The sequence below is a fragment of the Hyperolius riggenbachi genome, chromosome 11 (assembly GCF_040937935.1).
Source record: "Hyperolius riggenbachi isolate aHypRig1 chromosome 11, aHypRig1.pri, whole genome shotgun sequence".
NCBI lineage: Eukaryota > Metazoa > Chordata > Amphibia > Anura > Hyperoliidae > Hyperolius > Hyperolius riggenbachi.
Genome location: NC_090656.1, coordinates 63,164,940 through 63,178,649, shown reverse-complemented (window position 1 = coordinate 63,178,649; position 13,710 = coordinate 63,164,940). Strand labels below are relative to the sequence as shown.

Sequence of the window (13,710 nt, the reverse complement as noted above, 5' to 3'; positions counted from 1 at the left end):
AGACGTCAAAGAAACCCATCCCAGGGCAAAGCATGCAGAGTCTGTCAGATGGCGACATCTAGTGGCCAATCATACTAAAGATGCAATAGATTTTTTTTCAATAGTCATTTAAATAAATTATTTAGTGAGTGTTTGTCCATTGTAAAATCTTTCCTCTCCCTGTTTTACATTCTGACATTTATCACAGGTGGCTGGATAGTGTAATGGTTTAGAGCTTTGCCTATGGCTTGGCTCTTCCTATTCAGAAAGCCAGCAACTATTCGGTAAGGAGTTTTTGGGCAAGAATCCCTAATACTGCTACGGCCTACCGAGTGCGCTCTAGTGGCTGCCTTGCAAGCGCTTTGAGTCAGACAGGTGAAAAGCTCTATACAAATATAGGGATTATTATTATTAAAATCTAGTTAATAATATCAGATAGCGCTAGTAAATGGTAAGCATCATATAACAAAATTTATTAAAATCATAAAAATTAGAAATTCTGTGCAACTTAGTCGTTGATTAAAAACTAGAACATAGATAGGTGTTCATGAATCTAAATTGTAGAAACAATATTTGTAATTAGCTCTTGAGAATATTATTCCGTTTAAAAATGGTATTCTGGAGCATAGGATTTGTTTACAGAGAGAATACTCTTTAGTGGAAGACGCTCAATAGCACAGTTTGCACTCGCAGCTTGTAAGTTGAGTGATTTGATAATAAGCATCAGATAGGTACTCCGTGCTAAATTAATATTTGACATGCAGTGATGTTTCCACTGGTAAGTTCTGTGCCTTGCAATTTGATTGTATGTTCATAATGCTTCGCTAAGCTTAGCCTGCTGTGATGGTGATGGCAATATAAATGATGGTGAGTACTCACAGTCCCAGTAGTTGGATTGATGTATGCCGCTGGAGCTGCACAGATTCTGCGGGGGAGCCGCTCAATCTCAATGGCCCCGGCCGGCAGCACAATGAGAGAGTCTTGACCCACTGCAAGATGGATGCTGCAGGGTCGGGCAGTCGGCCCGGCTCCCGGAAGAGAGGCGGAAGAGAGGCGGTGGTGTTGATAAACGGATTCCGTATCCCCACGCTGCGTGTTGATTCTAGGCCAACACCCTCTTCCTCGTAGCATGTGACGTCACACGTGGTGCCTGGAGCTGACGTTTCGGAAGGAACGCCTTCCTTTCTCAAAGCTGGTTGCCAGCGAGTGCAAACTGTGCTATTGAGCGTCTTCCACTAAAGAGTATTCTCTCTGTAAACAAATCCTATGCTCCAGAATACCATTTTTAAACGGAATAATATTCTCAAGAGCTAATTACAAATATTGTTTCTACAATTTAGATTCATGAACACCTATCTATGTTCTAGTTTTTAATCAACGACTAAGTTGCACAGAATTTCTAATTTTTATGATTTTAATAAATTTTGTTATATGATGCTTACCATTTACTAGCGCTATCTGATATTATTAACTAGATTTTAATTTTGAGGCATTGGGATATCCTTAATCAGATTCAGCTGCTGTTACGAGTGGCGCAACACTTCCATTGTATACAGATTATTATTATTATTTCTGTCAGGTGATCTCTGCAAAATGTTTATTTCTGTCAATTCTGAAGCCAGTACAAAATATACCTGGTCTCCCAGAATGCTCTGGGAGGAGAATTCTGCATAGCTAATCAGCCTAGGCTGTGACACCACTGGGAGGGCAGGGCTTACATACAAATATACCGCAATGAATACAGTAGATATAGTGAGTGTTTCTAATGGTGCTCATACATGGTACATTTTTTTCCAATTAGATAATTTAGTTCGATTATTCCGTTAGATTGAAAAAATCGTTCATTTTTGAGGTACCATACATGAGTGTTCGATTTGTCAGAAAATCTGGAAAAAATTATCGAATATAAAGATTTTTTCAACATGTCTGATCGGATTTTTATTGAACAAATGGCAAAATCGTTCATTTGTCTTAATAAAAACAAAGATAATTTTCGACTTTCATTCGATTCAATCGCTTTGGTGAAATGGAAAAATCGACCGATTTTATTGTACCGTGTATGTGCACCATAATGCTGAACAAAGATAATTACTGTAAAAATGAATATCCTCAATAATTAACTGCATTCTACTTCATGTCACTACAGGACCTCTTTCAGGGCACAAAGGGAAAATCACAATATTCCTCAGATTTCAAGCACGTGACCTGCCACAGGTTTATAATGCATGATTGCAATTCCTGACAGAAATTCCTGAATGAGTGATCTGATGGTGGTGATCAGTGCTTTGATTGCCCACTATAATTTCCCCAGATCATCAGAAAAAAATTGCCACTATTGGAAGTGCGAAATTTGCCACATGTGACGTACTTTGAATGGAGCGGTGGTTTGTTATAGTTCGGTGCGAACAACTAACATCATTTGCCAGATTCCAAGGAAGGATATCCCGCTACACCAGATGGCAGAGTAAAAAATCCAAGTCTTTAATGAAACATCGTAAGATACACAGGTACAAGCTCACGCGTATCAGAGCTACTGCATGGCTCCTTAATCATAGCTTACTGACACGTATGACACACAGGTTTAAATAGGCAAGTATCCGCCTCCAATGGGCAGGATTCCTATCTTAAAGCGGTATATATATATATATATATATATATATATATATATATATATATATATATATATATATAAAATGGCACAGCCAGATAGAAAACACAGCAAAATCTAAAACCGTGTATAATATCACACAATCAAAACCATACCATGAAAAAGATAACAGCTTCAGAAATGTCATCCATGCTTAACACCCGCACATCAATAAAATGGCAATTGAAAATTACCATGTGCGGGTGAAGCATATGAGTGAAGCCTACCGAGAAAACCATAGAAACCAGAGCAATAAGCTGTATGTGTGGAGCTAGATTCTGACATCATAGGTCAGACTAATATCTAGCCGAGAATTTAGTCCTGTCCAGGGCCGGTTCAAGTAACAATTGGGCCCTAGGGCAAAATTAGCCTGGGGGCCCCACAACAGACACCCCCCGACCAAAAAGCGTCATTAGAGGCCATTTGTTGCAGCCAAATTTTCCTCCTGGGCCCAAGAGCTGGCTGCTGACCCTCCCCCAATCACCTCCCAACTTAACAGACTCTGCAGAGTCCCTGGGGAGCAACAGTTAAGATGGGGACACCTTAGGGGCCCCTACAGGCTCTGGGGCCCTGGGGCAGTTGCCCATTTTTTCCTATGGTAGCTCCGGCCCTGGTCCTGTCGGAACTCGAGTGCCCGGCCTCCATATCCAAAAAGCCTCACGTTTTAATAATCATCTAAGAGTGTCTCCACCCCTCAGTGAACAAAAAACTCTTTCCAACCCCTGGAATGAAAAATGAGTCATGTCACCCTGGTGTGTGAACAAAAAATGTTTTGCCACACTGGAAACATGAGTGATGCATTGTTGTTTTTGATGCTCCATTATAATGTTCGGAAATACGTTGTTGTAGAGGACGAGTTGTGCATCCTACATACTGTAATTGACAAAATTTGCACGTGATTAAATATGGATGTGGACGCCGGGCACTCGAGTTCCGACAGGACTAAATTCTCGGTTAGATATTAGTCTGACCTATGATGTCAGAATCTAGCTTCACACATACAACCTATTGCTCCTCTGGTTTCTATGGTTTTCTCGGTAGGCTTCACTCCTATGCTTCACCTGCACATGGTAATTTTCAATTGCCATTTTATTGATGTGCGGGTGTTAAGCATGGATGACATTTCTGAAGCTGTTATCTTTGTCATGGTATGGTTTCGATTGTGTGATATTATTCATGGTTTTAGATTTTGCTGTGTTTTCTATCTGGCTGTGCCATTTTATATATATATATGTATGTACCGCTTTAAGATAGGAATCTTGCCCATTGGAGGCGGATACTTGCCTATTTAAACCTGTGTGTCATACTTGTCAGTAAGCTACAATTAAGGAGCCATGCAGTAGCTCCGATACGCGTGAGCTTGTACCTGTGTATCTTACAATGTTTCAATAAAGTCTGGTGTAGCGGGATATCCTTCCTTGGAATCTGGCACATGTGACATTTTTTGGATCCCTGGCTCACAATTGGCTGTGCATTGATGGTGGCAGCTGCCCTGTTTCTTTACAACTAACATCATTATTGTTCAAACTGATCGGCCAGGACTGATTGATCTTAATGGACCATAATTGCTATCTTTTACCATCGATGCAACGTCGTTTAGCGTTCATTTCCGCGGTCTAGCTTGTGTATTGAGCTATAGCATGCTCGACTTTCTAAGACGATAGAGACACAACAGCCTCCATCTTTAGCTGAAATGTCCGTTTTGGGGAACATATGTATAATTGCTGTACCACCACTAACTCCCCTTCTTCATATCTCTCCAGTTTTCATCTCCCGTCCACATGGGCGACATCTCCATGAAGAAAGTGGCCACAATCAACGATGTCTGTGATTCCATGAAACAACAGCTCCTCCTGCTGGTAGAATGGGCAAAGTACATCCCAGCCTTCTGTGAGCTTCCTCTGGATGACCAGGTGACACCAGCCACTGGGAATGGGGGACATTACGGAGGGCCAGTCCTACCATAAAGACACCCAAATCATGTGATGCAGGCGACAAAATTGGGGGGGCCTCAACACAGGCAGAATTGGCTTAATCTAAATAGTAGAGTGTACAGCGGAACACAAATACCTACCTCCTGTGTTCTGCACCGCAGCCTATCACAGTGCAGCAGCTCTCCTTAGGCCCCCATGTCACATGACCTGCATCTGGAGCCTACAAAAGGATGTTTCTGCACAGTGATAGGCTGCAGGGAAGAAGACAAGAAGACCCGATGCTGGAGAAGGTATTTGCAGCGCTCTGCAGTTCAGATGGGGGGAGAGAGAGGTGGACTCCCTTATCCCCCGGGGGAAGAAGGTACTAGAGCCAGGTTGTAACTACTTCCATCAGACTAGTGATGGGTCGTTCGTGAACGAGCCGGCTCTTTGCTGCGAACGACAAGAGCCGGTTCTCAGTTTTGAAAGAGCCGATGCCTCAGCCGCCCCACACAGCTCTGATTTGCTGTGTAATAAAGGGCGCTGAGGCATGCTGGGAGATGTAGTCCTCCTCTTTCAGCTTGCAGGAGTGTATGGGGTGGGGCAGAGCAGTAGCAGGAGGGATTGCCCCAGTCAGAGAAGCAGTCTGAAGTTGTCATGGAGACGGGGCCGGGGCTTTTACTCCGATTCTGAGTGGTGTCTAGTGATATTTAATGAAGAGCCGATTCAGAACCATAAGAGCCGGCTCTTTAATGGGAGCCGATTCTCCGAGAAGAGCCGGAATTCCCATCACTACATCAGACACTAATCACTCACAGTCTAGTCTCCCAAGAGAGTTTTTTTGAAGATCCACTTGGTTCAACAATGAAAAATATGCAGGGAATAGGATCTTGCATACTCACCTCCTCCATGGCACTCCCAGGGCTGACAGATTACACCATTGCTTGGAGCTGAAGCTGCTCTCAGTCACTGAGCACTGCAGCCTCTGAGGAATGCATGGGACAGATGCCGGAGCATGTTTGTCACAACGTTCGCTAAGTGACTGGTAGTGGTCAATGAGAGGCAAATAATTCTGCATTGATAACAGAATTATGTCAATTTAGTAATAACATTTATACAGCTTAAAAATTGACCAATCAAATCCCACCTTTACAGGATTCGATTGGTCTATTTTCAAGCTGCATGAATTTGCATAATTCTGCATTAACTTATCTCATTGACCATCCCTAATGCAGACTAATAAGTATGTCGCTGTTAGCGTGTTTGGATCTGGGCGCCGGTGATGTCCCCGTTACCACTGCGTATTTTCCACTTCTACTGTAAATTCTGTGTTAATTTTACTCTCTGCCTAATTACATAAGTATAGCATGGAATGAAGTTCTAACTTTACTAGTCTACCTAAACCCTCTAGGTAGTGAATTACCGCCGCCAGCCAGCGCGCACCCGTCGCGCACACCCGACACACGCGAGCACACGGCCGCCCTGCTCCCTGGCCAGACCTCCCGTCCCAAGAGCTCTCTGTACTGCGCACATGCGCAGTACAAAAAAGCCACGGACGGACAGACAGGGAAAGTGGATGACGCAAGGACGGTTACGTTTTATTACACAGGATGTTTTCCTTGCTCTGGAAAAGTAATGATGTTCTGTCTCTGCAGGTGGCGCTATTGCGGGCGCACGCAGGGGCTCATCTTCTCCTGGGGGTCGCCAAACGCTCCCTTCCTTACAAAGACTTCCTCCTGCTGGGTAAGGCCATATATTATACACAGGAACAGGTAGTGATTAAGGAATATGTCTAGCTGTCCATCTGCCTAAAAATGCAACTGCTCCAAAGTGACATCTGACAGTTGCTGACAGTAAAGGGTTATTTATGTCCCTGCAGTGGTTTGTTATGTAGATTATTAGATTTTACTGAACTTTTTTTGAACCTTTTTTTTTCCTTTCTTTTTTTGTTTGCCACTTTCAGCAAGACTTGCATTGAGGCAAATATGGAGACTACTAAATTTACTTTGTTTTATATAAGCCAGCAGGCTGATTATCATGCCGGTTCCCGGGCTGCATTAGAATCTAAACCTCATCTTTGGAACCAGCATTCAGCCAGGGCGTTCGGAATATCTGACTTGCGTACCGGTTCTGGGTCAGTGACTCTGAATGCCTTTAGAGGTGGAGGGTTGGCATGACAACCAGGCAAGCAGCATTCCGTGTACAATAGAATACATAAAGATGGCAGCCTCTGTATTCCTCTTACTACAAGTTTTTTTTTTTGATGAAAGGAAAAGATTGAACATGCTGGTGTCGGCCATTACTAACAGATCTCCTCCCTCTCCAGGTAACGACTTCATAATCCCCATGCAATGCCCGGATGTGGAGATCGCTCGCGTTGCCCTGAGGATACTGGATGAGCTGGTGAAACCCCTGCGAGAAATTCAGATAGATGAAAATGAGTACGCCTGTCTGAAGGCCATCATATTCTTCGACCCCGGTGAGAGAGGTATCTCCGGGTGGCCATAAACCTCTTGATCTGTCACCGGATCGACCATCAGACAGATCCTGCTCAACACTGATCAGAGGGGGATCTATTGCCTGCCCACACACTGCAGACCGGTTTCCAGTAGATCCTTGAATTAAATCTATTGGAAAACGTTCTAGCACCTTCACCTGCCTGGTCACACCCTAATGACCCCATGTAATGTGCCCCCTCCCTGGGCTTGTGGTGAGGGTTGTAGGCTCACCCAGAGGCGTAGCTATGGTTTTCAGCGCCTGGGGACAAAGACAATTTTGTGCCCCCACCTGGACAAAATGGGCGTGGACATTCATCAGAATATGGGCGTGGTCATGGGTGAAGACAGATGGACAAATGCTGTTTAGATAGCCACATGTGACCCCTTCCCCCATTTAGATAGCCAGATGTGCCCCCCTTCCTCCTGTTTATATCGGCAGATTTGCTCCCCTTCCTCCTGTTTATATAGACAGATGTGCCTGCTTTCTCTGCTGCTGTTAATGTTTCTGCACTCCTCTGCAGAGGGAGGGACAGAAGCAGGGGCACTACGGGTAGCCAGCGAGCCGCCTCTCACGTACGCAGGGGTGCAGGAGCCGTGCTGAGCGCCCTCACAGTGCTGCACCCGGGGACATGTGTCCCCCCCTTGCCCACCCATAGCTACGCCCCTGGGCTCACCTGTCATGCTGGCGAGACGACTCTGGTGTCTTTTGAATCTTCATCACAAGTGCCTGTACCCCTTGACACTGCCGCATATAGTGATGTCACTACATGCGATGGTATCACGTGTTACAGGCACTTGCGGTGAAAATTCAAAAAGCCACTGGGCACCAGAGGAGGCAATAAAGTGTGCCGGCGTGACAGGTAAGCCTGCGGCACTCACCACGAGCCCGGAGGGTACACATACGCTTGCAGGGGGTTCAGCTGGGGATTCATCAGGAAATCAAGCGCCATTACTGCTGCAGAAACTAGTGATGGGAATTTCGGCTCTTCTCAGAGAATCGGCTCTTCTGAATCGGCTCCCATGAAAGAGCCGGCTCTTACGGTTCTGAATCGGCTCTTCATTAAATATCACTGGACACCACTCAGAATCGGAGTAAAAGCCCCGCCCCCGTCTCCATGACAACGCCAGACTGCTTATCTGACTGGGGCAATCCCTCCTGCTACTGCTCTGCTCCGCCAGATACACTCCTACAAGCTGAAAGAGGAGGACTACATCTCCCAGCATGCCTCAGCGCCCTTTATCACAGAGCAAAGCAGAGCTCTGTGGGGCGGCTGAGGCATCGGCTCTTTTAAAACTGAGAACCGGCTCTTGTCGTTCGCAGCAAAGAGCTGGCACTTAGAGCCGGCTCGTTCGCGAACGACCCATCACTAGCAGAAACCATCAAGCTGTTTCGACAGATTTTTAAGCATGACCGATCGATCCTTTTGACCAATTTCTGCCAGAAATGTATTGACACAATCGATCAGACATGCTGCAGACAACATTGATCTCTGCCAGATTTGATCATTAGCAGAGTTGAAGACAAAAAGAAGGGGCACCGCTTCTTAAAATTCCTTTATTCCGGTGGGGGAAATAGCAGGTACACAGCAGTGGGGGTGGAAAGAGCCTGACAGCTGTTTCGCTGGCTTAAACCAGCTTCTTCAGAGGCAGAGTGTACAACAAATGACATTAAAAACGCTTCTTAAATACTAGCATATGAGCTGCTAAACCCTTCCCCTTCCTCCGTGCAGGCTAAGCCTATCATTGGATCATAGGGCCTAAAGACTTCCTCCTTACCTGTCCATCAGCTGGTCCACCGGCTTACAGCCAATCGCTGTTCTTCGCCGTGACCTGCCTGGAAGGTTTTGTGTCATAGGAAGCTATGTGGTCCAATCACCTTGGAGCGGGGTCGGGTCGCAGTCCGTATGACGTCAACGGAGTGAAGGGCATTGAAATAGCGTGGAGCGCATGCAACGCGGAAAAACTTCCGCTATGGGCGGCGTCAGCCTACCTCATTGAGTCACATGGGACGCTCTAACCTATGGTGAGCAGCGAGTCTCCCCGCATCATAGATCCCAGGACTCTGATTGGTCATTGGCCATGCCTGCCGTAGAATAAGCACGCCCTCCACCTCAATGTAAACAATGCGAATTCACTCTCATAAATGACATATATTAAAAACATGATGAAAAAGCTTTACTTCATGGCTTCTGATAATACTACCAAATAGACCCATTCAACTAGAAAGCGGATTACACAAGTCAACAGTACAAAATACCGATACTCAAATTCGTGTAGCCTGGGACATATCAGGGGATGGTGAGGGAACCTCAGTATGGACATAAATAACAATGGAGCTCATTCCTATCATTCAAGCCCAATGGGCCACAGGCTTTTGTCAGAGAGATGATCCTAGCCTCCTCTCGCAACAAGATCACCTCTCGATTACCTCCTCTACGTGGCGGTGGAACCGTCAAAATTCCGCAAAACTGTAAACATCTTGCGTTTCCATTATGTACATCCCTTACATGTTTAATAAGTCGCCCCGCACCTACTCCTGTTTTTATGGAGTTGATGTGTTCCTGAAATCGGGTGCACAGAGCTCTGGTGGTTTGTCCTATATAAAAGGACCCGCACCTGCATACTATACAGTATACCACATGATTGGACCTGCAATGTAAAAAATCTCTGATGTTAAGTGATACACCCCCCAATTGTATACTGCGGCCCGATTTAAATTGGTGACAATGATTGCAGTTACCACACCTGTGATTTCCATTGGGAGTAAATCTCTGCAACCAATTTGAAGGCTTAACTCTCCTAAATTCACTTCTGGTCACCGTGTCGCCAATCGTTTTGGCACGCCGAAATGAAATTAATGGTTTAGTTTGTGCAAAAGGCCCTAGCAGGGAGTCGCCCTGCACAATATGCCAATGTCTTAAAATAGTGGCTTTAATTTGATCTGCCATGGGGGTGAAATCAAAAACACATGTGAGAGGTTGATTGCTTTTTTGTTCGTTCTGAACCTTTTTTTGATTTTTCCGTTTTAACAAATTAGTTCTCTCTAAACTGTCCGCACGACGGACAGGTTCCTCAATCAGAATGAATACAATATGCAATTTACGGGAGTACTGGGTGGCGATAAATTGCAGTTCCTGGATTTGGAACTTTTCATTGAGGGTGGCCAAATTTTATCAAAAGGCCATAGAAAATCCACTGCAACCGATGCTTTGCTCTCTAATAATAGTTACCACCCGGCCCATACAATCAGGGCAATCCCCTACGGCCAATACGTAAGACTTAAGAGAAACAACTCCAGGCGGGAGGATTTTCTCCAACAAAGTCGGGAATTGACTATACGCATGGCCAATAGGGGATATAATATGCTTGACCTCAACAGGGCCTTCCGTCGAGCGGACAGTTTAGAGAGAACTAATTTGTTAAAACGGAAAAATCAAAAAAAGGTTCAGAACGAACAAAAAAGCAATCAACCTCTCACATGTGTTTTTGATTTCACCCCCATGGCAGATCAAATTAAAGCCACTATTTTAAGACATTGGCATATTGTGCAGGGCGACTCCCTGCTAGGGCCTTTTGCACAAACTAAACCATTAATTTCATTTCGGCGTGCCAAAACGATTGGCGACACGGTGACCAGAAGTGAATTTAGGAGAGTTAAGCCTTCAAATTGGTTGCAGAGATTTACTCCCAATGGAAATCACAGGTGTGGTAACTGCAATCATTGTCACCAATTTAAATCGGGCCGCAGTATACAATTGGGGGGTGTATCACTTAACATCAGAGATTTTTTACATTGCAGGTCCAATCATGTGGTATACTGTATAGTATGCAGGTGCGGGTCCTTTTATATAGGACAAACCACCAGAGCTCTGTGCACCCGATTTCAGGAACACATCAACTCCATAAAAACAGGAGTAGGTGCGGGGCGACTTATTAAACATGTAAGGGATGTACATAATGGAAACGCAAGATGTTTACAGTTTTGCGGAATTTTGACGGTTCCACCGCCACGTAGAGGAGGTAATCGAGAGGTGATCTTGTTGCGAGAGGAGGCTAGGATCATCTCTCTGACAAAAGCCTGTGGCCCATTGGGCTTGAATGATAGGAATGAGCTCCATTGTTATTTATGTCCATACTGAGGTTCCCTCACCATCCCCTGATATGTCCCAGGCTACACGAATTTGAGTATCGGTATTTTGTACTGTTGACTTGTGTAATCCGCTTTCTAGTTGAATGGGTCTATTTGGTAGTATTATCAGAAGCCATGAAGTAAAGCTTTTTCATCATGTTTTTAATATATGTCATTTATGAGAGTGAATTCGCATTGTTTACATTGAGGTGGAGGGCGTGCTTATTCTACGGCAGGCATGGCCAATGACCAATCAGAGTCCTGGGATCTATGATGCGGGGAGACTCGCTGCTCACCATAGGTTAGAGCGTCCCATGTGACTCAATGAGGTAGGCTGACGCCGCCCATAGCGGAAGTTTTTCCGCGTTGCATGCGCTCCACGCTATTTCAATGCCCTTCACTCCGTTGACGTCATACGGACTGCGACCCGACCCCGCTCCAAGGTGATTGGACCACATAGCTTCCTATGACACAAAGCCTTCCAGGCAGGTCACGGCGAAGAACAGCGATTGGCTGTAAGCCGGTGGACCAGCTGATGGACAGGTAAGGAGGAAGTCTTTAGGCCCTATGATCCAATGATAGGCTTAGCCTGCACGGAGGAAGGGGAAGGGTTTAGCAGCTCATATGCTAGTATTTAAGAAGCGTTTTTAATGTCATTTGTTGTACACTCTGCCTCTGAAGAAGCTGGTTTAAGCCAGCGAAACAGCTGTCAGGCTCTTTCCACCCCCACTGCTGTGTACCTGCTATTTCCCCCACCGGAATAAAGGAATTTTAAGAAGCGGTGCCCCTTCTTTTTGTCTTCAACTCTGCTGGATACAACTCACTTGTGGATGTGCACGCTCCTTGGTCCTGGGTCCGGTGTGTCTGCCATGCTGCATTTTGGTGCCAGGTACTGTGTTTTCTCCTCCTCAGATTTGATCATTATGCTTGAATCGGCCGGATATCTAACAGATGGACACCCTAATGCTTGGAATACACCATGAGATTTTTTTGACAAATAGATGGTTCGATAGATAATTTCCGACAGGTCCGATCTGATTTTCGATCGTTTTTCTGATCGATTTCTCATAGGAGTGAAGTAAAAACGATTGGAAAATCGATTGAACAGTAAATCTGCTGAAAATCTAATCGCGGGCGAAGGTGACAGCTGTGTCCCTTGCCACTCGCTGTGTCCCAGGCACCTGCCTAGATTGCCTTGTGGATGATCCTGCTCTGGTTGGGAGCCGCATCTAGCAGCTGATCGCAGTCCCTCTTCCCTGTACTGACATGTGGGTGTTCCCATCCTTCGCCATTGGACCAAGTGGAGTTTAGGCTGGGGAAAGGGAGAAAGGATGTAAAACTGGGTTTAGAACTTATTTAATGAATATTATGTTTGTAGCACCACTGCTAATTATTCAGTTTTTACTAATGTTATACTAGTTTTTGTTCTTCCATACTGATCTTGAATTGAGTTGAATTTTACAGATGGCACGAACAGTTCACATGCAGGCAGTATTCTGCGAACATTGTCCTGTTCTCAGTTTGCCTTGAACACAATAAAAAAAAAAATTAGCATTTTCATTTTTCCTATATACTTTTTAATGACAGGCAAGCAGCCGCCGACGTTAGCAGTTATAAGCAAAGCCCCCTTATATGCTAGAAACACCAAATGTGCAGGGTATGTGGATAGGGACAGTGGCTACAAGAAGGAAAACATTTTCAAAAAGACCTTACAGTTTTTGAGAAAATCGATTTTGAAGTTTCAGTAGGAAAAAAGTATACATTTAAATGCGGTAAATAATGTAGCAAACCTAATGATAGTGTAAATATACATATATAAAAAGAAAGTGCAATGAATTTCCTGATGGGATCTCCAGAGGGTCCATACGCAGTGGTACTATAAGGTCTTGAATTTTTTTCCCCTCTTGTAGCCACTGTCCCTATCCACATACCCTGCAAATTTGGTGTTTCTAGCATATAAGGGGGCTTTGCTATTAACCATTTAATTCGGCGGCTGTTTGCCTGTCATTAAAGTCTGTGGAGCCCGCTGTGAACAGTCGGGTCGTGATTTTTTCAGGAAATTCGTGTTCGCTGTTCGCGAGCGTAAAATTCTATGTTCGCTACATCTCTATTGAATTTATGCACAGCTGGCCAATGGCCACGAATACTGACCCTCTGCTGTCTTTCTTTTTCCCCCAGACTGTAAAGGCCTGAGCGATGCCAGCAAAGTAAAGAACATGAGGTTCCAGGTGCAGGTCAACTTAGAAGATTATATCAATGACCGGCAGTATGATTCGCGGGGGCGGTTCAGTGACATTCTCCTCCTCCTCCCGCCCCTGCAGAGCATCACCTGGCAAATGATCGAACAGGTTCAGTTTGCCAAGCTCCTGGGCATGGCCAAGATAGACAGCCTTCTACAGGAGATGCTACTAGGAGGTAAGGTGATTGATGATTAAAGTGGCATCCTCAAAGATGAAATGATTAGACCAGATTATTGTTTTTCACTAGCTGTACTTTGGAGGCTGCCATCTTTATTCCCTTTTAAACAATACCAGTTGCCTGGAC

General features: G+C 44.9%; 1 protein-coding gene across 2 annotated transcripts in view; it reads left to right on the top strand.

The window, feature by feature from the left end:
• LOC137538776 (hepatocyte nuclear factor 4-beta-like) overlaps positions 1 to 13,710 on the top strand; it is a 74,409-nt gene that overhangs the window by 51,023 nt on the left and 9,676 nt on the right. Inside the window, exons 5-8 of one of the 2 annotated variants that reach the window (XM_068261090.1) lie at positions 4,390 to 4,539; positions 6,195 to 6,282; positions 6,866 to 7,018; positions 13,345 to 13,581. In XM_068261090.1, coding sequence (XP_068117191.1) covers positions 4,390 to 4,539; positions 6,195 to 6,282; positions 6,866 to 7,018; positions 13,345 to 13,581 — 628 coding nt within the window. Of the gene's footprint in view, positions 1 to 4,389; positions 4,540 to 6,194; positions 6,283 to 6,865; positions 7,028 to 13,344; positions 13,582 to 13,710 lie in introns of both variants that reach the window. The other variant, XM_068261089.1, reaches the window with a different exon arrangement.